The 23,882-nt window shown below is 38.8% G+C and overlaps 1 protein-coding gene across 1 annotated transcript in view; it reads right to left on the minus strand.

Moving 5' to 3' along the window:
* Positions 1–23,604, minus strand: part of LOC139735291 (U5 small nuclear ribonucleoprotein 200 kDa helicase-like) — a 49,873-nt gene extending 26,269 nt beyond the window's left edge. The window contains exons 1-26 of the mRNA XM_071646047.1: positions 23,482–23,604; positions 22,032–22,195; positions 21,252–21,423; positions 20,279–20,471; positions 19,603–19,760; positions 18,714–18,866; positions 18,074–18,173; positions 17,171–17,391; positions 16,554–16,727; positions 15,378–15,515; positions 14,366–14,521; positions 13,398–13,568; positions 12,503–12,561; positions 11,751–12,009; positions 10,911–11,060; positions 10,027–10,212; positions 8,852–9,013; positions 8,057–8,338; positions 5,857–6,009; positions 4,852–4,932; positions 4,136–4,219; positions 3,315–3,421; positions 2,375–2,536; positions 1,514–1,643; positions 589–659; positions 102–202 (exon numbers count right to left, since the gene is read on the minus strand). Coding sequence (XP_071502148.1) covers positions 102–202; positions 589–659; positions 1,514–1,643; positions 2,375–2,536; positions 3,315–3,421; positions 4,136–4,219; positions 4,852–4,932; positions 5,857–6,009; positions 8,057–8,338; positions 8,852–9,013; positions 10,027–10,212; positions 10,911–11,060; positions 11,751–12,009; positions 12,503–12,561; positions 13,398–13,568; positions 14,366–14,521; positions 15,378–15,515; positions 16,554–16,727; positions 17,171–17,391; positions 18,074–18,173; positions 18,714–18,866; positions 19,603–19,760; positions 20,279–20,471; positions 21,252–21,423; positions 22,032–22,195; positions 23,482–23,526 — 3,832 coding nt within the window. The 5' untranslated portion in view covers positions 23,527–23,604. The remainder of the gene's footprint in view (positions 1–101; positions 203–588; positions 660–1,513; positions 1,644–2,374; positions 2,537–3,314; positions 3,422–4,135; positions 4,220–4,851; positions 4,933–5,856; positions 6,010–8,056; positions 8,339–8,851; positions 9,014–10,026; positions 10,213–10,910; positions 11,061–11,750; positions 12,010–12,502; positions 12,562–13,397; positions 13,569–14,365; positions 14,522–15,377; positions 15,516–16,553; positions 16,728–17,170; positions 17,392–18,073; positions 18,174–18,713; positions 18,867–19,602; positions 19,761–20,278; positions 20,472–21,251; positions 21,424–22,031; positions 22,196–23,481) is intronic.
* Between the last annotated feature and the right edge of the window lie 278 nt (positions 23,605–23,882).

Consider the following 23,882-nt stretch of genomic DNA (forward strand, 5'->3'; position numbering starts at 1 on the left):
CTATTAAAGATCTCCTTCATATTTAACATTACTCAATCACTTGCCTCATCTACCACATTATTTTCACACGGAAGATTTCCTCCTCATGAGTAAACACTTACCTATCCACCTGTCAGATACCACCCGGATGAAGTACTGGGGAGGGAGGGGCTCAAACACGGGCACAGAGAACTTGACGATGTGCTCATCCTGAGCAAATTTGCTGCAAATCACGAAAGTGAAAAACAGGAAAAAATGGAAATACAATTACCATGATCTTCAAGTTGACCCTGCATGGTATCACCATCAGCATCAAGTGAAGTGTACATCATCACAGCAATTTACTTTGAATTTCATTTCTAAGCCACAGTTTCCTCCCTCTAATTAGTACTAATATCTTCATCACTCTTTAAATCTATATCTCATATTTTGTAGAATACCAGCTCATATTCCACATTTTGAGTCATTGTTACTAACATAGAGATGAATTTTTCTTATCATTAGTTCCATATTGACAAATCAATCAGAATTCCCTTTTATAACATTTCAGTTGACTTTAAGTTGGAAGTGAACAAATACATGAAAAAAATATACAATTTAAGACAATACCTTTTCAGCAAGAAGTACTCATGATGTAGAATGATCTCGCTGTCGACATCTTCCACAAGAATCCAGAAAGCCTGAAGCAATGAAGAGAAGTAAAAAAAAAAATGACCCTTTACAATAACTGCACTAGTATCAATGATTGCTTAAGACTACCTAAATTCACGCATCAATAAGCTGACATACATGAACTTTAAATCTGACAAAAATGCTCCGCAAATATCAATCTTTATCGCTTTGAATCATGCACTTCGTATGCAGATAAATACGACAACTAAAGAAGTATGTATGTACACTGTATGTGTCCTAGTAGGGCATATTCATTTAATCATGTGGGCTTACACTGGTAGCTTTCTGTGCAGGTCATAATGTCCAGAGTGAGGCATGATGTACAATAAAGTAAATTGGTAGGCATTTGCACAGTAAAGCAGTGCATTGATTTTAGGCATGGAAATGTCTAGTCAAATTTTATCTTTTGTGTGAACTGTATGAAAACATACAAGTAAGCAATTTACGTGGCATGAATTTATGAACCCACGAATATGTTTTTGAGCTGCTCAGCATGAAACTAATTCACACAAAAATAGAGACGTTTACAGTAACACACAATTGTAACAGACTAGCTTGCGATGAAGCTTTCTCCTCACCTGCTCCTAGACTGTGGAATAAGCTCCCTCCTCCTCTGAAATCATCACCAACACTGGATCACTTCAAACAAAATATGAAGACCTACTTATTTGATATCCTTATATACGCACTGGACTTGTACTGTCACTGCCTGGTAATTTGTATATATCTTATCTCCTACGGCGACCAGGGATGACATCTCATAGCGCTTTGTATCCAGTGGAAAAGGCGCTCTAAAATATTAACTATCATTATTGTTATTATAGTTAAGTGTCTACTTCAAGGTCAAACTGGGGTGACTGACCTCTGAGTTGCCGTGGATTTTTTCATCCCACTGGAAGTCTGGTGTGATGGTGAGCTCCACACGAAGCGTGCTCCTTGTGATGGGCTGGATGTGGGTGGCCAGCTCCAGGCGTGGAAAGTGATGAATGTATCTATGCAAATCAGATAGTATGGATATTTTCACACAAGGTAGGATGTTTCAGCAAATGAACCCATTCTCGCCTTGAATGACAAATCATTTTTTTTTTCTTTTAAAGGCACATGTAAGATTAATGTGCCTTGTTACTTCACTTTTGATCAACCTTTTTATAACCCTACCTCACACATAATTCCAGTAAGTATTGTGATGAAGTTTGATCAGTATTCATCCCTGATTACAAATAATTGTCAATATCGTAACACATAAAACATCATATTCATCATACACTGCATCTGTCTTTCCCTTATATCAATTTAAGTAACATGAAGCAGGTGTGTATACATCTGCAGTCCAACTATGAGGCGTAACTTTGTTTTTCAAAACGATAAAAATGTAGCAAATTTTCATCTACATACACTGTAATTAAATTGTAAAAAGTAGAGCTTACTAAATAAATGTTCTGATACTTAGTCTTAAATGTTTTTCAAAACTGCTGTTAAGTAAACAACAAACAGAAGAAAAGCTGTGGTTTATGATGTATTCAAAATTCAAACTATATCCACAAATAAACATAAAATCAACAGAAAACATGAAAAACTTATTCCACATAAACGAAATTATCATACATCAGAAAAACATATTCTAAAAAATGAAAATCAAACTGTTCTACCCACAAACAAGTCATCATTTTACCTACATGGGAGTTGAACAGACACAAAATGCCACGATGATCTGTGGCCTCACCTGTGGATGGTCTTGCCCATCTTGGGCATGCGGATGAACTCTCCCAGCTCATTAGGACCCAGGTCATAGAACCTCTCCCAGGGGAAGTTCTTTTTCTCGATCTTCCGCACCACCTCCTCTGGGATCTTGCGGAACTGGCGGAGTGGGCTCATGGACTGCCACCTGCCAAAGAATTCCAATAATGCACAACTTAAATCATCATTTCTGTCAATTTTTGTTAATTTCAGTAAGTTTTACCGATTCTTCAATTTGATCCATTCATTATCATAGCCCTGGAATACTTAATTTGAAGATTTGAATTCAAAGAACCTTTCATCATACAGCTTACAGTACACATAAAATGATAACATTCTCTTTCACATAAGTCTCATTTGTAGAGAATTTGTCTTTCTCTTATGAGTCATTTTGCAGATTTCACATTTATTTCAAAAGCATCATGAATGAGATCACATAACTATATGACAATTTCCTATCATACAATTAGTCATGTTACTTTTCAGTTTTACCATAAAAAAAGTACTTAATTTGCAAAAGCTCACAGTTCTATGTTATGACTAGTTGAGGACTGATTTTCTATATTTCTCTTAGAAAACATTATGCATTCCAAATCAGTTCAGCTTTTTGCCATACTGTTATTCATGCTTTTTTATAGGTTGACTTCAACTTATATTTCATTCTCAAAAGCTCACAGTAATGTGTAATGACTGAATCTAAAAATGAAGACTGACTTTGTCTATATTTATATTTGGAAATAAATCAAATAACTTTTCAAATCTACTTTCTGGAAGCTTGTTGCAGAAGAGACTAAGTATCAGATGGTTCCTATCCTATCGTTATCTGCATTCAGTTATGACTATCTACTGCATCAGACAATAATCTTGAATCTAGAGTGTTTCACATATTGAATTCAACTATTTTTTGCTTGAGCTGCTTGACTCACATTCTCTTGTCGATCATCTTGGCCAGTGAAAGTGTTTTGTCGGCCAGCTGGGCCCAGCCGTGATGAAGCACGATCTCAAAGATGGCCCTGATCAGACGCCCAGCAGACTGGTGAGGAAAAGAACAAACCAATGAACATACAAACATTGATTACATGGTTAACAAACTTCATAATAGCTTGCTCTTCATTCTCAGATCTCATCCAATATTACTGTAATCAGTACACTAATAAACATCTATTCTGTCATTACACAGAAAATACCATCAATGACTTCACAATGGTAAGTATCATAAGATGGATCTTTCTTTGTTTTGATTTTAATTGTCAAGATTTACATGTGTTGTTTTATTGAAAATTATATATATTCCAGGCTGCACACTAACCCAATTTTTCTACTGGTCTGACCTGTCTGTCAGACCAGTAGGTGCCCAGTTTCTTCATTTTTTACTGGTCCATTCCTGAAAATGTTACTGGTCCAACCATGACTTTTACTGGTGAGGGACTGTCGGACCAGTGCCAGTGTGCAGTGCTGTATATTCACATATAAACATTGTTTACAAGGACAAGGTGTAAAAGAGACACCAAGATTCCACAAAACAGACACACATGTGTTTACAGTGAATGGAAGGAGGGAGCATGTATACAGACAGAGAAGAAAATATTGAAATACTCAATTTGAACAAAATAATAATTTAGCAACACGAATATCAACCTACATTAGGCAGTTGAACACTTCAATAAATACAAAAGAAAGGTAGTAAACTAGATTGAAGCACATGAAAGTAGAGCAAAGCATTTGAGGGAGGTGGGTAAGTGTTTACCTGTGTGATGTAAACCATGTCAGCCACTAGAGCAAAACCCTCAAGCTTCAGCTGGGAGATGAAGGCTTGCAACAACACATTCACCTGAAGAGATATGAAAAAATAGTAAACTTTTAGAAACATTACGATGGATGAAATATCTGATGTATTAATGATGTCACAGATCTCACTTTCTCAAATAAGCAATAACATAAATGCTAGGTTTCCTTCTCAGCTATGAAATATTTCTGGCACTGCTCACGATCTGCTACAAAACATCATGTCAATGAGTATGTAATGTATCAACAGAAAGCTATAGTGATAAAATATGCTCAATTATCAAGTGTTCAAATATTTTGGAGCAGTGCAGGAAAAGACTAGCTGGTTATTTTAATATGGCAGCATTAACACAAATAACCCCCCCCAAAAAAAATTTTTTTTCAGTGACCTGATTACCTCTTTCAAACTCAGTTCATAAATCATTGCAGAAGTTTTGAAGCACCTCAAAAGAGTTTTCTTCTTTTATTTATGAATTTTTTCCAATCATATGTTTCAAACATTCTCAGAGATTGTAACTGCTGTTTCTGAGGCATTCCTTCAAAATGACTTTCAGTCAAGAAGTAACTGCTCCCTGAATATTATCTTGGCAGGCATCACAACATCTATATAGCCTGCGTATTTGAGACCCTTTCCCGGTTGTTACCATGCCAACAACATCCAGTGGGATGCTATCTCACCTTGGCACTGGGTTCCTCAATGCTCTCCTTGATGGGAATGGGCACCCTGTCTAGCAGCTTCATCAGTTCAATCTTCTCTTCCTGTGCATCAAACAGACAGGTGAAAGGGTCAAAAGTAATTCTACACTCTCTCCACAAAGAGACAGTGAAACATTAAATTCAAAGGGATCACAAAAATGCTCTGGAAATGGACTTCTTGTATTGCTTGTATTGTATAGCTCTATCTTGATATTACCTACACTTCTTTCGAAAAAAAGAAGAAGACAAAATAAAAAAAAACCTTCATTTCTAGAACTCAGGGATATAAGTTAGGCATCTGACTGCCTGATTGACAAATCTCCAATAAGATCATGACTCCACATGGGTCATATTACTAGTGAAAAAGAATACTTTAATACCAGAAACATTTGTGATATGAAACTTTTGTGAATTGGAGCCAAAGGTCAATTTTGGGGCACAAAACTTTCCAAAATGCCTGTGGAATTTGCTGCATTGTGTACACAAAACTTTTTGCGTGCACTTTTACTATTGCAAATCCTGGCTCCTTGCGAAAGTTTTACGCACATGAAAATTTCTGGTTTACAGTAATGCCTCTCTTTGAGAGGTTGTTAGGGGCTTTGTACATTTCCTTGAAATTCAAAGTCCTGTGTTTGTCTTTTCCTGTGCTTACTTTTACAGTTACCAGTAAATAGTCTTGCAGCTGATACTGGCCAATTTGCAACTACATTGCTAGTACAGCATGAATTTAGGCTGAGTTTTCATCTTTCCTATGGAAAACTACTATTCACAGAAAGTGCAAACAAGGTACTCAGGAAATGAATGAATAGTGCTGATGCACTGCATGTGACTAGGAAATATCACATCATCTCTTCTAATCCATCCATTAATTGATCATCCACGCGAGATCATGTGGACCTGGCTCATTGAACTCCAACGCTGGACAACAGTCACAAATTAATCTATACTTTACGAGACAATACTAGAGATATCATAGAAGTTTCTCACCTCTCTGACAACCATGTTCCTGAACTCTGAGGACAGCGAGAAGACACGGAAGAGGTCAATCTCACTCAGCATCGGCTTCAGGAGACTGTTGTAGGTGGACATCGACTCATTGGTGCAGTAGTAGTGGCTGGCAATGCGACCCAGTTCACTGACCTTCAGATAAATCAAACATATCTTAAAGCAGGGCTGCACACTAAGCCATTTTTTCTACTGGTCCAACCTGTCTGTTGGACCAGTAGGTACACAGTTTTTTTTTTCCATTTTTTACTGATCCATTCCTGAAAAGTTACTGGTCCGACAGTGAATTTTACTGGTCATGGACCGTCGCACCACTGCCAGTGTGTAGCGTTGTTTAAAGTCACACCCACGTCACATCCGCACTCAGCAGTGCATCCTGAAACATGACGTCATGGATTCCTCTGTGCAACATTCCATGGCATCTTTGAAACAGAATTGGAACACTGAACACAGATCTGCTCCCATTACATTCTGGAAGGATAGTGTTTCAGGTGATCATTTTATGTTCATAGAATGCACTTTTGTCTTCGCTTTCAGATCACTTGAAAAAAGAATACAATTTCAAACAAGGCAATCGCCGAATTGTGTCTCGCCCATTCGCGTACAAGGAATTAATATTTTTTATATCACCCACAAGTTAATTGACCTGCTTATGACCTTTGACCTTGTGGTGACCTTCAACACCCTAAGGGACATTCACCATCCAAGTTTGGTCACAAACGGACAAAGGGATCAAAAGTAATGAGCCATAATCGAAACACGGCATAAAAACTTAACATTGGGCCCTAAAAATTTGTTGACCCCTTTCTGTGACCTTTGACCTTGTGATGACCTTTAACTCCCCAAGGGACATCTACCATCCAAGTTTGGTCACAAACGGACATAGGGATCAAAAGTTATGAGCCACAATCAAAACGCGCCCTAAAAACATAACATTGGGCCCTAAAAGTTTGTTGACCCCTGTCTGTGACCTTTGACTTTGTGACGACCTTCACCTCCCCAAGGGACATCTTCCATCCAAGTTTGGTCACAAACGGACAAAGGGATCAAAAGTTATGAGCCATAAACGAAATGCGCCCTAAAAACTTAACATTGGGCCCTAAAAGTTCGTTGACCCCTGTCTGAACCTTTGACCTTGTGGTTACCTTCAACTTCCCAAGAGACATCTACCACCACCCAAGTTTGATTGCCATTGTGGCAACATGTGCTGAGTTACGTGTGATAAGAGAGTCTTGCAAGTAAACTTTAACGTATGACCTCAAATGACCTTTGACCTTATCATGGGACCTCTTACGGCACCATAACATGAAGGTACCCCCAGTGCATCCATCACCCAAGTTTGATTGCCATTGTAGCAACATGTGTCGAGTTACATGTGATAAGAGAGTCTTGCAAGTAAACTTTAATGTTTGACCTCAAATGACCTTTGACCTTATCCTGTGACCTCCAATGGCATCATAATATGAAGGTCCCCCCAGTGCATCTATGACACAAGTTAGGTTGTAATCCAAGCAACTTATGTGAAGTTATTTGTCAAAAGACAGTCTTGCAGGTAAACTTTAACATAGAAAAGAGAGTCTTGCACATACTCTTTAATATATGACCTCATATGACCTTTGACATCATCACATGACCTCTGACAACACCATAACATGAAGATACCCCTAGTGCTTCTATCACCCAAGTGTGGCTGCCATTGCTGTAACAGATGCCAAGTTATGCATCATAAGAGAGTCTTGCAGGTAAACTTTAACATTTGTGACGGACGATGGACGATGGACGGACGACGAACGGACGCCATTTGGATCCCTTAGTCTCGCCTTTACCTCCGGTGGGCGAGACAAAAATAGACTGCATCTGGACTAACCATCTAGTCAGAACATTCATTTTTCTTTCAGCTGAGAGTTTCACATATTTGTAAACTGCAGCTGACTGAATGGTGACTATCAACCCATTTCTGCGTATCTTACCTCATTTCATACATAAAAAGATCCTGAAAAACTGAAGTAAGAATTGGATGGTGGCACAACAGTATGCTTGCTTGAGACTGTAGTTTTGACATATTATATCACTTTACTTGCCAATCGCAGGAGTCATTTTTGGAAGTTTTTTGCAAGCATTTACCAACAATTCAACAATGACAACCAAGAGCTTTCACCAGGATTCCACCTGCAACACTCACCTGAATGTTGCCTGTCTTGCGGTCGTACTTGGCCAGGTTGTTCTTGTCGAGCAGGACGAGGGCAGCGTGGATGAGGTCGATGCGGAACTGCTCCAGGTCCCGGTCGGTGTCCTTGGCGTCGGCCGGGATGCCGTACAGTGTCGGGTTGCGCATCATGCGGATGTAGAGGTAGGTGTAGCCCAGCCACGTCACTGCGTCCTTCACCGTCTGGATGTTGCCCAGGACGATCTCAGCGTTGAGGTTGTCTGAGAGTTTACTGACAAACTGGCTCTCTACTGGCAACTATGAGGGATGAAGAGCAGAGAGACTGGCTTGTATTCATTTCAATTCCATATGACTAACTAGAATATACACACAATGATGTCACCTTCAGACTAGTATCACAAAAAGCTATGATTTCCTATCGTTGTAAAAACAGCACTCATAATTACTGGTACAGCAATTCGCAGAAATTCAGAAATTTCAAAGAATTTCAGATGGCGTTACAAATTATTTTTAAGAGCAGTGAAATTAGATTCCACAAAATTGGTATATGATGATCTTCCAGATGATTTTAAGTAAGGAAATCAAAATTCTTACAAAGGAGATCTGAAACTTATCACTGAAAAAATCAGGGGAAAGGGCAGTAATCTTTCACACCCTTTGTATGTACATCTGAAAGAGTTACCTCTCTAGAAAAATAATGGGAATAAAAAGAGGATTTCGTTTTCACATTCAAAACAACATAATGCCTGTACAGTCGAATAATCACTAAGCATGGATATAAAATTCTGTACATCCCAGAGGGTGACTTACCTGCTGGTTTTGTAGAGACAGGTAATACTGCAGCTCGCCGTGACTGGTGATGAGAATACCCTCTCCCTTTGTGTCATACTGAGGGCGCCCTGCACGGCCAAGCATCTGCAGCACATCGAGAGGTCCCAGCTCCACCCAGCGACCTTTCTCAGGGTTGTAAATCTAGAAGTTGACAAGGCGAGTACAAACAGAGAAGCAAAATGTGGTATACTCCTTTCCTTGATAGCTTGCCAGTATCCAATGATTCAAGCCTCTTCCTGCACTACGTTTTTCTCACAATGTCATTCACACATTACATGGTGCACAGATGCAAATTATCTGCGACTATATCAGTTGAAATACACTGTGCATTTTCATCATGCTGTTTCATTGGAGATGGTAATGCCATCAAAATTTCACTCTCCTGCAATAATCAATAAGAAACAACACATCATTTTTGACATAGTGATTAAGTACTTCCTTAGGCAAGACATGAGGTTTTTATCAATAACACAAATACATGGAGGTACATATCGTATTTACACTAAATAGATCTTATTCTCTTCCCTTTTATCCAACAGAGTGAAGTACCGAACAGCAAAAAATGCTCCATACAGAGACAATATTCAAAACCCACATTTCCAGTTACATACACATGGACACTTCATCAGTAAAGATCACCTTGAGTAAAAGGCTTATGAAATGAAGTGAGATCCATTGCATCCAATCCCTACAGTATAACACATTCTATGCTTTCCTATCATCTGCATGATCATTCCATGAACTTCTTTATATCTTTATATGGGTTTTAAAGGTAAAGCTTACCTTTTGCAAGCAGTGATTTTAAACATGTTTGAGTTATCACATTTGATGCATATGAGTACATCAGTTGTATCACAAAACATCCTATCTTATAACAATTTTGCAATAAAACCTAAAATATAGGGAGATATCACTATTTTTCTCAATAAACTATAACTGTAGACTGTTTAGTCTAGAAACAATTTTATTATAAACATTGTTCACATTTTGTATATTTAACAATACTTAGCACTGATTATCCTATTTAAAATTTTTACATTTTTTTTTCTATTCCTAACTCACATTTTAGAACTATTTTGAAGCACTAAAGCTGGGTTTTTGCGTCATCTGCAAATGATGAATAATGCCTTTAACTGAAAAATCTCTCTCTCTACCTGGGTGCCTTTGATGATGACGGTGTGGGCGGGGAGATTGACTCCCCAGGCCAGGGTTGCTGTGGAGACCAGGACCTGGATGTGGCGGTCAGCAAAGAGATCTTCCACCAGGGTCCTGTCCAGTCTGGTCATTCCAGCATGATGGATGGCAAAGCCATAGGGTAGCAAGTCCTTCAGCTCAAGGTTCTAAATGTTTCAAAAGAGAATGAAACATTTTACCACATATTTTTATGTTTTTCATGCCATGATATGATAAATGGGGTTTGGTCAACATCTTTAGACACTGCTCTTTCGAATAATATTAATAAATATAAAAAAAACACACACACACACACCAGTGCTTGTTTGTGTCTGGTTTTGGGGTTCAGCAATCTACTTTGAGGCATTGTCCTGAATAATTCATGCTGGAACATTCACTCTTATTTTAACTACGCTTGATTTTGGACTTTCTTCCTTCTTCATCTGTAAATAACATAAAGCAATATCAATAGCAATGATTTCTTTTTTCACTGGATTAGTTTTAAAAATGACATCCCCACCATACCTCTTTTTTTTTCTTTTTTTCTTTTTTTTGGGGGGGGGGTATTTTATAAGTATATCATCAAATAAGCATATTTGTTTGTTGTCAACGTTGTAAAATTTTTGGGAGGGGGTTTGGGGTGGGGTATGGAATATTATTAGGAATGATTTCATTGTGAATCTTTGCATTGCAACTTAATCCAACATATAAGCTAGCATGCATGTAGCCCATTAAAGACAATGTTGAGAAATCTTGTAGGTTGAACTCCAGTAGCCTACTTGGAATGATGCCCATATGGAGTGTGTGCAATTCTGCAAAACAGAAAAAATGATGGTCCAGCACTTGGGTCCAGCATTTGGCCTACCTCTGCATGCTCTGCTTCAGACCTCAAGATCTCTGTGGAGGCAGACCCTTCCCTAAGGAACTGACTCAGGGTGTCCTGTTCCAGGCACAGGTCCCGGATGGCCCTGGCTGTCTTGCCCGTCTCTTTCCTGGAGTGAACAAAGACCAGGACCTGCAAGAGGTGAAAAGTCAAAAGTCAGATCAATCTAGGAAGATACATGTAGGGGGGTCAAGTCATAGAGACGATTGTAATCATGATTATTGCAGCTTACAATGGCAACAACTTCACTTTGCACAGCTGACTGTTTTTTGCCTAGCCTTGCTGCTGTCACAGTAAAGACTACTATCATAAACACATTCAAGAAATATTGTGTATCCATGGGTTAAATACTTTCAAACTGTCACTACACAAATGTGTATTTTGTTAATAATTTCCCTGAATTTTCTGCTGCTATTCCAAGAAGTTGATTGACATCCATGGGTGATTAGGGTTAATGCCCTGCTTGAGAGGAAGAGTATCATGCTAGAGATCAGATGGAAAGACAGGTATGCTTCGCTTTAAACATTTGGCAACTAAAAGAATAGCTCCCTTAGGATATCACCATTAACCATTCTTTATGCATCAGAAGAACCCTTCATCAACAAATCCATTTGCCATGCGGATTATAATGATTTTGACTGATATTTTGACTACATTGCATTACTTTAAATGCAAATAATGGGGGTATCATCAATAAAAACCAAGCACCTAATATGTACTATGGAATACTTTCTTTCAAAGGGAAAGATGATGATTGATTTCCACAACCTGGCTTAGAAGGTAAAAATCAACATCACCAATGAACATTTGTGAGGTTCTGACCTGGTTCTTGCCAGCATTGTCCATGACCTTCTCGTACACAATCTCGTTCATCAGCTGGAAACGCTTCAGCGCCTTCTTCTCCGTGATACCGATATACTGCTGCTCCAGCGGCACGGGGCGGAAGCTGTTGTCAAAGAAGAAGAGGCCTTCCTTGGGCTTGACGCGCATGAAGCCAGCTACATCCTGGTAGTTGGGCAGCGTGGCACTGAGGCCAACCAGCCGCACATCTTCCTGCGAGGTCTCGATGTTGCGAATGGTCCTGTGGGGAGGAATCGTCATATTCAAACATGACTTTGCAATGGCAATGGCAATGGAAAAGACAAAGCTGAAGTCATCCACCATGGCAAACACAATGAGCTTGTCACTCCTGATTGACAAAGTGCTATTATTGATATTTAAGACTTCATCCACTGGTTGTATGACACTGGCAACAATAGATATACTGCTTACTGAATGTTCCGAGACAAAACACCTACTTTTTCAATGAAATTACAAGAAAATGAATTTATTCACATACAAATTAAAAACAGAAAAGACCTGAAAATGACAGTGTTTAACAGAACACAATTAATGCTTTTGCTCCAGCACGGATGCACTAGCCACAAATCCACAATGCCACGCTACTCCAAAAACTTATCATGGCCTCACACAACTTTTGAATGTAGCTGCAAGTTGAGGATAACCTAGATTGCTGCTGACAGTAGCCAAATAGAAAAGAGTAGTCTTATTTTCTATCATTTCTTTTTTTTTACCTTGCAATCACAGCTTCCAGCACAGGTCCACGGTCATCATGAAGCAAGTGAATCTCATCCTAGGTAATTAAAGAGAGAAGAAAATTCTCATTAAGACATAAAATTGGACTTTGCCATTCTGCTGTCTCTCAAACATCTTTCCATTACTTCTAAAAGGGCCTTAATTCAAAAACTTTTGTGAAGTGTCTGTGACCTTCTACTTCTAAATTGATGTCACTTACTCTTTATACACTAGATTCAAATATTTCAAATGTTTGTCACAGCAAGTATCTGAGTAGAATGTATACATCATGCAAGGAAATATAACCAAACTTAATATCACTTTGTTATGACTGTATTTCTATTGGAAATGGATGAAACAAAGGGCTCTTCATTATCTGTTGCCAAATCTCACAGAGGAGTTTTGAGACAATTCTACAGTTTTGTGATCCAATACCTCACTATTCTAGGAGATGAAGATGCAATCAATGTGACTGTGAGGTTTGGAACCTATCTGATGAAATCCTAAGCCTCATTTTTACATTATCACGATACTATCACCATCGTAATTATACCAGATATATATCTATTTTGGTTTCAGGACATGCTACAGAAAGGTACTACCTACCCTACTCTCTACAAAACAACATGTGCGAATTAGCTTCAAAGTGAGTATACATTCACTCACTCCCTTTCTGTTCACTTGTCTATGTGTCCCCATCATGCGATAATTGTCTAGAGATGAGCAGGCTCTTTAGGATGAAGATGCAAATTCTCCAAATTCCATCAGAATAAATCATCATGAGCATTTAACCTCAAGGAACAACTAAATATTCATCCAATGATTTGGATAGTTACTGACTTTGCTGTCTTCAAAAAGAGGAGATAAGAACAAAAAAGAGCTGGGTGGACTCACAATGATGATGAGCCTGACCAGCTGTGTGTAAGTCTTCTCCCCTCCCTTCCTGGTGATGATGTCCCACTTCTCTGGGGTGCACACAATGATCTGGGTGGCCGTGATCTGGTCCTTGGTCAGCTGGTGGTCGCCGGTCAGCTCGGACACTGTGATGCCATACGAGTCCAGCCTCTGTGCGATGTGGATTTCAACATCATTCAAATACAATGAAGACGTAGACAATAACAACATGTAAAACACAGATCATTCCTGGCTTGATCACACGAGTATGAAAGATGCTAATGTGAAAATCATGTATCAATCATTGAGCATTGCTCATATACCCCAAATGAATATTAGAGAAATCATCAAAACCAAATGCTGCTAAACTCATGATTTTCTCCACCCAAAACATGTAAAATGAAATTTAAAAATGTGATAGCAAGTACAACTGAAACAAGAAATTTGCTCATAGAGCAATGGTGGTTGCAGAAAAAAGTTTTCATCCCTAAATAACATGTTATGTACATGCTATATATATACATAATAGTCTGAACCTAATTCTCAAAACTCTCATAGAATATCACTAGTTCTAAAGGTCATAACTTTATCTCAACATTTTCCATCACCAAAAATTTACAGAAAAGTTCAGCAGATGCTACAAATATGACTTGTTGTAAGTATACTGGTACTCTATGAATATCCTTTTTAACAGACATCTAGTAATTGATGGAGATGAACACTGCATCAAAAATATTGACATGGTTTGAACTCAGAATAAAATTGCCCAAACAATTACAGAAAAGCCAGGAAAACTATAAAACAAAGTAGTTTGAAAGTTATATCCACAAATCCAAATCAACAATAAAAAACAAAAACAAAAACAAAATTACTCCTGCAATCACATATACAGGTGTGAGAAATTTCCAAATGATGTTTCTCAAAGGAAATGTACAGATCAGTTTGGTCAGTCAGAAATCTCTACTCACCTTCCTGAAGTTGCCGACCATTTCCTGTACAAGAGAGCGCATGGGGGCAATGTAGATAATCTTGAAGGCCTCCGTGTTGATGGTACCATCTAGGTTGATATTCTTACCAATCTCTCTCAGGATAGTCAAGAGGGCCACATTGGTCTTACCAGCACCCTAGCAAGGAATAAACAAATAGATAAGGACTATAGTCTCAATTGATATCTATCTCCACCAAGGAGGTTATGTTTTTTTGCTAGCGTAAGTTTGTTTGTCTGTTTGCCTGTCTGTGTCTGTTTGCAAAATAACTCAAAATGTTCTGAACAATTTGGATGATTTTTTTTTTATGAAAAGTTAATAATGACAATAAGAACAGATGACTAAATTTTGGTAGTGATTCAGATCAACGTCTGGATCCAGGATTTTTTTTTAATATTTGGAAGGATTCTTTATTATTTTTAGGGTCCATCATGAATGCAAAATGACATGCTTGCTTTTACGACGCTTCGAGCCATCACGCTGTTGGCTAGAAAGCATGACGGAAGCAGCAACGGCTGGTCGGCAGTGAGGGTCTGTTTTGATGATCAAGGAATCTGACAATGCAGTTTATAATCAATGTAGGGCTGAGTGTAATATAGGGTGGAAATGAGCTGCCAGGTGGAAGTCCCCTGTATCTGAGTGCTTTTCTAGCATTAGTATGCCTATTTTCTTTCTCATTCTTTTCGGTTTAACATCCGTCCAAAGTCGTTGTATTTAACAAAGGAGACAAGAGAGGCTTCAAAATCTATTACAGAAGCTGGATGCTAGGCTGCTCAGACTTTTTCCTAAAATGCATGGCAGAAAATAATACAAAGGGCTTTGACCAATCATTTAATAATCTGTAGTTCAGAAAGAAGGTGCTCTTAGTTCTGGCTTCTGGGAAGTCACATGATAATGCTCAGTTTGCCGGTCCCACATGTGTTCTTTGGTGTAAAGTCAAATCAAGACTCTACCAGCCTTGTATAGACACAGTGGTAGTGGTGGTGGAACTTACTGTCGGGGCACACAGGAGGAGGTTCTCGTCTGACTCCAGTGCTGCCTTGTAAAGTCTGCTCTGGATTCGATTCAGGCTCTTGAATCCCTCAAACGCTGGCTGGGCATACTTGGGCAGGCGGTCAATAGGCACCAGTGACTGTTCAGTGAGTTGAGGTAAATATAGGAAGATCAATAATCAAATCTTATTTGAAATACCTTCAAAGATTCACATGAAATAATCAAAGTACCTGTAGAGCACAAATTTTGAACATGTATGCGCTCACAACCTCAGACTCTTATTGGATTTTATAAACTTTTTCTTGTGCATGGTGTTTTCTATGTCATCATTCAACATCATGTTGACATACTGAGTGTTCAACAAATTCTCAGCTGCAAATGAGTATCAATTCTGCAAAATGTGTCTTGCAATATCTCTGTATACATTCATGTTTGGTACACTGAAGACACATTATATTTTTCTTTCACAACCACATCTTGGCATTTACAGAATGCAAACTTACTTTCTATAGAGATGTGTGATCCTAGCAAAGATGTACTTTACACAATATAACATTTCAAAGTCTGCTCATTTCATCACCACCACAACTGTGAAATTATGTCAGTTAAACCTCTAATAAACATGTCAGCTGCTATCTATAAATGCTATTTACTTAATGAACCCATTCAGCACTTTTTATTTAACACTTCCTAACCCCTTCTGTGCAAGGGACTTGGACAGTATGTCTGACGCTATGGGGTTTTGGTGCCATTTGGCACTTAAGGCACACAAAAGGGTTCTTAAAGGGATTGTATATTTTTGGTTGAGACCTAACTTCAGGTTTCTAACATTTTTGGGCGAGATAATGAGAAACCTCGTATGAAATATGAAAGAGCCTGTAATTCCAAGTGGAACTCAACGTTTATTTGATGAAAATTGGTTTTGAAATGGCCGAGATACGCAAAATAGAGCAATCCTAATAAAATGTGGGACCCACCTTTTATTATGATTACTTTATTTTACTTTGTTTTTGGATGTCTCAGCCATTCCAAAACTGATTTTCATCAAATAAACTTTGAATTTGTCTTATAATGATATGCTCTGTACTATTTCATAAGTGGTTTCTTGGTATCTCACAAAAAGTTAAAAGCCTAATCCTCGCCTCCACCAATACTGTACCATCCCTTTAATGCCTACCTCGTCATCCTCATAGGGCTTTGGCTTGAGGGCAGGTACGTGGACTTCCTCATAACCCTTCCTCTGCTTACGGTAGGATCCATCAGGCAGCTGGCAACGCTTGTTAGCCATCAGGTGACTGCCCTGGACAAAGGCCAAGTCTTCCAGGTCAACGAACTTCTCCGGAAGCATGGTCTGAAAAGGATGACAAATGCACCAAGCATTTTAGAAGTCGTGTGAAAACAAAATAGACTCTAACACAAGAATTTGGTCATTCTTCATTGCTAAATGCAAGTTTTGTTTGAAGTTAAAAAATAAAAAAGTAACAAAATAACCTTATGCATCAATCCATTCTGTATTGCCGTCTCACAATAATTCCAAATAGACTCCAGCAACTCCCTTCATTTTGTTTTTGTCACATTTCATCAACACTCAACAGGCCCTTTGCTCTGTCATAAATGCATTTTCTGTACAAGAAAACAACAAATCACACAAAATTTTGATGGATAAAATCAATGATTCATATTACACTGAATATTACTCGAAAAAAAGTTTATGACATATAACAAAAAAGAATTAAAGAAAAAAAACACTGGTTAAAAGTCACACATGTTAGCAAAAAACCAAAAAATATTCACATTCTCAAGTTCATCCGTTTCCATGGCATCAAGGTCAGCATCAACTCGGTTCTGGCGGGCGGCGGCCTTTCTATCCCGCTCTTCCTTGATCAGATCCTCCTTGTCGGTCTCCGTCAGGGCCAGGAGGATGGATGCCAGCTCCGGGTCAGACTTCATCTGGTCCTCCAGCTGCTGTCGCTCGGCAACCGTCTGTGACTTGGCCAGGAGGGTGCAGCAGAGGACTGGGGAAGGAGGAGAAGAAATGATAGCATAAGGGAAGTTTGTTTACAAACATCACGAACAGGCTACCTGAGCACAAAAATCATTTTTATAACAAAGGCTCAACTCTTATATAGGCACTGCTTAAGATATAACAGAATACCATGTTGCATTAAAGCTTTATCAACCCGAGACCGTACAATTTTTTATGATCCATCAACTGGTATTGTTCATGTCAAAATGACATAAGAGCGGGTCACATCTTCAAAGGATAAAAATTCAAAAAATCACTTATTAATAACATATGCAATATAATTCTGGCAACTTTTAATTCAATCCAGTTCAGCTTACAATCATTTAAATTTTCCATTTGACGTACAAAGTGCAATTGTTCTTGCCCTTGGCCTTACAAAATTGGAGGTCTATTTGGACAGACTCTTCTTTTCTTTTCTTCTTAACTGTTGATGCTCAGCCTGTATAGTGCACACATATCTCTCCTATAAGATTTGACTCATAATCATTATGTTAAACACAATCTTATCCCATTCCAAAAGGTATCTTCTTAAGATTGCTGTTGATCAACAACACATCTCATTTTCCTGGAAATACTGCAGCGTAGTCTGATATAGAGGCTTTCTATGTATCCAGTCTCCTTGAAAGATTTTTGCTGCTTACGAAGAAGTGGTTAGAAGTAGCTTGACTCACTCATCATTCTGTTCTGTCTCAAGGTCTTGATGAACTCAAACTGGTTGGTCCCAAGCAGCATAACCAGCTGGTTCTCACACTGCCCATCATCCGATGCATTCTGTTTGAATAAATTGGTATGACACAAACACCACAGAATATATTGGGAAGTGGTAGAATATGAGGTATCAATGCTAACAGGATCATGTGGGTACATAACACCACTGCCAAGCCAAACTGCCTGATTGACTTGGGAACTTCTCAAAGATAGTAATGTATGAAGAACTCTTTTGGTAAAATCCGGTTTTCTCACATCTCTCATAGGATATATACCTTAAATACAAGACTTTTAGAATTATCTCCCCTTTTTTGTTACAGGTGTGACTGACTATATGACATCTACAAATGATAAGGTAAGAATAAAATTTGCCCATCTAATGATTACTGGATGTCAGGCAAAATTCAGACCTATGTAATCATCATCACAAACATTTGTAGTCAGAGCTGCCAAAGGCCTGATTTTTTAATTCTTTATTTTTATTTTTTGTTTTAAATGAAGAGATCTGCTGATGCACAGACATGATGTAAGTTCATGTTGAACTGATGGGTAGCTCTTCCACTGTATGCAAAGAAATGAGAGACAAGCAAAGTCCTGGCCCACCTTGAGGATCTCCAGCACCTCTGTGGATCTAGCCTGGGAGACGTTGGGGTCGTCGTAGAACTTGCTCAGTTGCCTCTGGAGCCAGAAGGCATCAATGTCCCTGGGATGTAGGCCCTTCTTCCTGGCCATCAGGACATCGTCACCACCACCAAGCTGTGTTTTCACACAAAAAACAGCAACATTGGCTATTGATCTATTGCAGTTCTGTCAATAATACTGTTTACTTACTGTGTCCTTTATGCACCCAGTGCTTGTAATTTCGTGCATTAATGTTCATGTGTTCCTTGGTCTTCCTCTGATGCATAACCACAGATCAGTCATATATCATTTGAAAGTTTCCATGGGGTAGAACATTTCAGTGGTGGATGGTTTCATAGATATTCTTTCTTGGACGTGGCTGTGGTCCTAAAAAGGACCCACTCAATCTTGACATTTCGGGAAAGCATGTTCTGACAGTGAATAGGTCCTTTTCAAGACCACACTCACATCCATGAAAAAATATATGGCATACCATGAACCCCTTATAGATCAATCAGTTTGAAATGAACTGTTTTTGCTACTTGTTCCCAAGTGTGATTTTTATATGTTTCATATCTTTCAATCTATTTTCTTTTTTTACTTCATGATTCATCTTGTAATAAGATATCACAACACCAACATCAGAGACTTTAAGATACTTCTGTCTTAATTCTATTTCATATTTGCTCTCCCCCTTATTACCTTAAAATATCTGCTCTTGTAAAGGAAAACTTAACACAAATCCTGAGTATATTTTTGAAGATACATGTAATGCTACAGAACACAAAGTTATCACTTAAGTTTGAAGATCAGTTCTGATCTCTTGTGTGAATCAATTTCTGGACATCCATGAATAACCAAGACAACTCACACTGGTCTTGAGGGTGGACTTCACATCGGCATCCTCCATTCCTTCTTCCTCGTCCGATTCCTCGTCCTTGATCTCACCAACATCCTCATCGTCGCCCACTTCCTCGTCTGACTCCTCGAACTGAACGTTGACACCCAGCGTCTCATCGATGTCATCATCTGTGAAACGAGATAGGAGGTCCATGTTTTCATTGGAGACAAATGTGACAACCTTGGGCAGATGTTTTTACAGATGCCAATGACATCACTTCACGCAGCCTCACAGCTACTGGAAGCTGGGCTCCATATTGCTAGTAACATTTCTTGTATGTAGAGCTATCAAATGCATATCCTACCACTGAAATTGAAAGCATATACAATATTTTTGCTTTTGAGTAGAATACAAACTACTAATTGTTATCTTATGATATACACTGGTGCAACAATCACTCATGCTCGGCAATAATCAAGCCATTAAATTTTTTTTTTTCAAGAAAAAAGATAAATAAATGCTGGATATCGAGTCCCAGAAGAATGTCATATGCAGATATCCTTCCACAGATTAAGTGCCCTTAACAATGCAAGGTGCTTTCAGAAAATGCACACAGAGCTTCCATGCATAATTTTTTTTTCCTTTGAAGGGGGGGGGGGGGGGTTGAGAAGAGTTGTTGACTATTCCACTGAAAGAACTATCTCACCAATATTCTTCTTTTCTTTCTCCACACCATAGTCTGTAATCTTCTTGCCCAGGTTGACTAGTAGAGCAAAGCGCTCCTCAGCCAGAGTTCCTAACAGGGCCTCCAGTTCCTTCTTCTTGTCCTTGTTCTTGGTGTGCTCGCTCTTCAAGGTTGCAAGCACCTCATCCGCAGCACCACAGAGGATGTCCCTGGGCTACAACACCAAACAATTCTGATAAGATCTCTTCAGTCTCATGCTAAGTTAAACTCTTAGTGAAAATAGTACACAAGTCTGTTCGCATTCTAAGGGTAATACAGGTTTAATAAAAATTGTACAAACTTTGGATTTTCTCTCAGACTCTGAACATATTGTAGGAGCTTGGACAAAACAAGTCTTTAATTTGATATGGTAATGATGCATGGATTGGATGAAGTGGAAAGAGAAACCAGATCTTTTAATTAAATATGGGCATTGAAAACAAGGATGTATTGGCCACAAAGAGCTCACTTACATTACAGTGTTAGCTATTAAAAAAAAAAGAAAAAAAAGAGAAAAAAAAATCTGGATTCAAATCATGACTACATAATGAAAGTTACACTATACACATTATAATCATTTAAGCTCCACTTGATCTTTCATAACCAACCATCCAATTTATCCTGTACTTTACTATAAATGTTTTCACCAATTTTAACTGGACAAAGGATTAACCTGAGAATTTGCCTGAATACACAATGCTTATTTTCACTGAACAAAAAAAAACAAAAAAAAAACAAAAAAACAAAACACCTTCAGGGATTATGACTTCAGTCTACTTTCTTACAGCATTAAGCATTTAAAGTCTAATACCCTGTGAAGATTTCCACCTCATTATGTCACTGATTCTGTATGCAAATTGTTCTTTGTTAGCAATGAAAAAGTTAAGGTCCCATATGAGGGGAGGAGTAGCCCATTTACAATCATTCAAACATGGTACTGTCAATAAATACTCACTTGGTCCCCAATGGCAGCTTGAATAAAGCTAAGCAGGGCTTCATATGTGGTCCTTGTCTCTTGGGTCTTGGGCCTGTAGTAAATCCCCACCAGATCCTCAATACCTTCAGACAGCAGAGTCTGACCTTTGAACTTGTTCATGTCGTACCGCGCATCGTCACGCTTCCGCCGCCTTTGTGAAAATGAATTGACGAGAACAGGTTACTGTCTCAATACAAAACAAAAGAACAAAGTTGTAGCACAGCCATTGGATACAACCTGTACATCATCATAAACCCAAAAATACTACACTCATCATATGCATGTTATGCTGCTTAACAGAGGTCAAGGGCTTAGACAATCCATTTTGCACAATACCTTTTCCTAATCGTTCACAGATCACAAACGAATACATTTATCACATTGTACAACGCATCCAAAATCCATGTTCTTCACAAACTGCACTTAAATTTCATTTACCAAAAGTCAATGTAGGTCCAAAACTTTGAAACAACATTCCCAAGATTCTATGCCAAATTTCCACAGCAGATAAATTTCAATCCACACTTAAAATGTACTTATCTAACTTTTAATCATCAAAACCTGATTTGGATTTGTAATTGTTAATTGCTTCTCTGTCCCTGCAGTATCATACCATATAAACATGTGGCTACTTGTCAATAACAAAGCACCGTGGCGTCGAAAGGCAACTTGTGTGCATTAGAACATAGAAGCAGCCACCACCATTATCACAAGTAGGTATCATTATCATCATTATCAACCACAAGTTCCAGCACTCACTTGGCTTCTTTCTCTTTCTGCTGGGGCGGTCTTGTGCGCTGGGCCCTGTCTCCCATCTTACTGCTGCCCAGCTTGCCCACCAGACTCATCACCTCCCCGGTGGCCTCATCTCTGCCTCTCCGCTCAACCAGAGAGCGGTCAACTTGCAGCACAAGATTAGAGTTCTGCATTCACAAAATGAAGATGCCAGTGTATACATTTTGAAGTTTCATGAAACCATCACAGTGCACACTCGACTCATTCACACTCATCCTCACAGATACTACCTAACTTTAATACCTAACGGTTAGACAGACAGCGTCTAAACATTGTCATTGACATTGTCATTGTGATAACATTTTTATTGACAAACATCAGAAAGGAATGGTAGTACTAGAGTAAGAACCCCAATTTTCAGCCGGCCTCCAATATCCGGACACTTACCACTTATCACAAGGCAGCAAAGTCGATTGTCACAGCACAAGCATATCACATCGTTTCACACACTAGCACACTCGTTCACTACGCGAAAATGCCTGAGTCACCTCAAAAAATCCATCAAAAATCCCAAATTTTGCCTTCAAAATCGCGGAATCGCCGCGACTTTTCCAAAGCACGCGCAAATTAGGGCCTGTGTAAAGAATCGGGGTCGCCGAAAAAGCGCTAAAAATTGAAAAATTACGCCGTTCTGTTGCGAGATTTTTCGCTTATCGCAAGCTCAGAGTGTGATGGTATCCTCGAAAACACAAAAGAAAAACAAAATCTCAGTACGTGCCGATGCAGTGAATAAATGTACAGGGGCTGAATGCAAGTGCAGAGTCCCCAAAATTCGGACACGAACGGGCGCCGCAACATCCCCAATGCAACCTTGCGTCAAGAAGGTATATGGCGCGCGCGGATTTTTCAGCGGCCTTGTATGCGTACTGACATTGCACGCGTGTCCGGATTTTGGAGACGCTGTCCGAATTTTGGGGAATTGACAAGGTGATAATATTTGAGGATTTTGTGAAATTTTATGATCGGTTTGAGAAAATCAATATTAAGAAAAATTAGTTTGATATATGTAACAAACATTATTATAGATTTCGTTTTGTGGAAAATTATTTGAGTTCAATAAATATTGCAAAAAAGCTTAAGTGTCCGAAAATTGGGGCTTTTACTCTAGTTAGACATGCATTTCTATATGATTACCTCTTTTTTCTCGAAAAACACACACCAACAACATTTGTCTTTTCAGCATGTCGCAGGATACAAATTAATAAACGCTTTTATACTCGTTGTGTTTCAAATTTCACGAATAGAACATCGACAATCGCAACTCAAAACAGGACGCCATTTTGCACATGTGGGGCCACATTCACCCTGCTTACACAACGCGTGCTTCTTAAAAGTTTGATCACTGCACTAGACTACACCTGCATGTACCTACGTCTAAAATAATGGCACATTAATACAACAGATGATAACTTACAGCTTTGTACTCATACTGCAAGGATCTGGCCGTGGCATCGGCCATGGTGGAAGGTTGTTTTTAGACGATATTCGAGGCAATAATATCGGCGTCGGTGTCGACGTTGATTGCACGACAGGGAAATGTATCAGTGGACAGTGCTCCGTAGTGGTCGTTGATGGCGCTTCTCCACACGGCATATCATGCATTTCATTTTGCTCTGGTCGATTGTGTGTACTGAGTATAGTACATGACTGTATGTGGCATCCAATGGGCAGGTGCAACTACAGACAGATGCAGATAGATAGATAGATAGATAGATAGATAGATAGATAGATAGATAGATAGATAGATAGATAGATAGATAGATAGATAGATAGATAGATAGATAGATAGATAGATAGATAGATAGATAGATAGAT

The sequence above is a fragment of the Diadema antillarum genome, unplaced genomic scaffold, assembly GCF_040938485.1.
Source record: "Diadema antillarum isolate AM-2024a unplaced genomic scaffold, OU_Dant_1.0 seq00000569_RagTag, whole genome shotgun sequence".
Taxonomy (NCBI): domain Eukaryota; kingdom Metazoa; phylum Echinodermata; class Echinoidea; order Diadematoida; family Diadematidae; genus Diadema; species Diadema antillarum.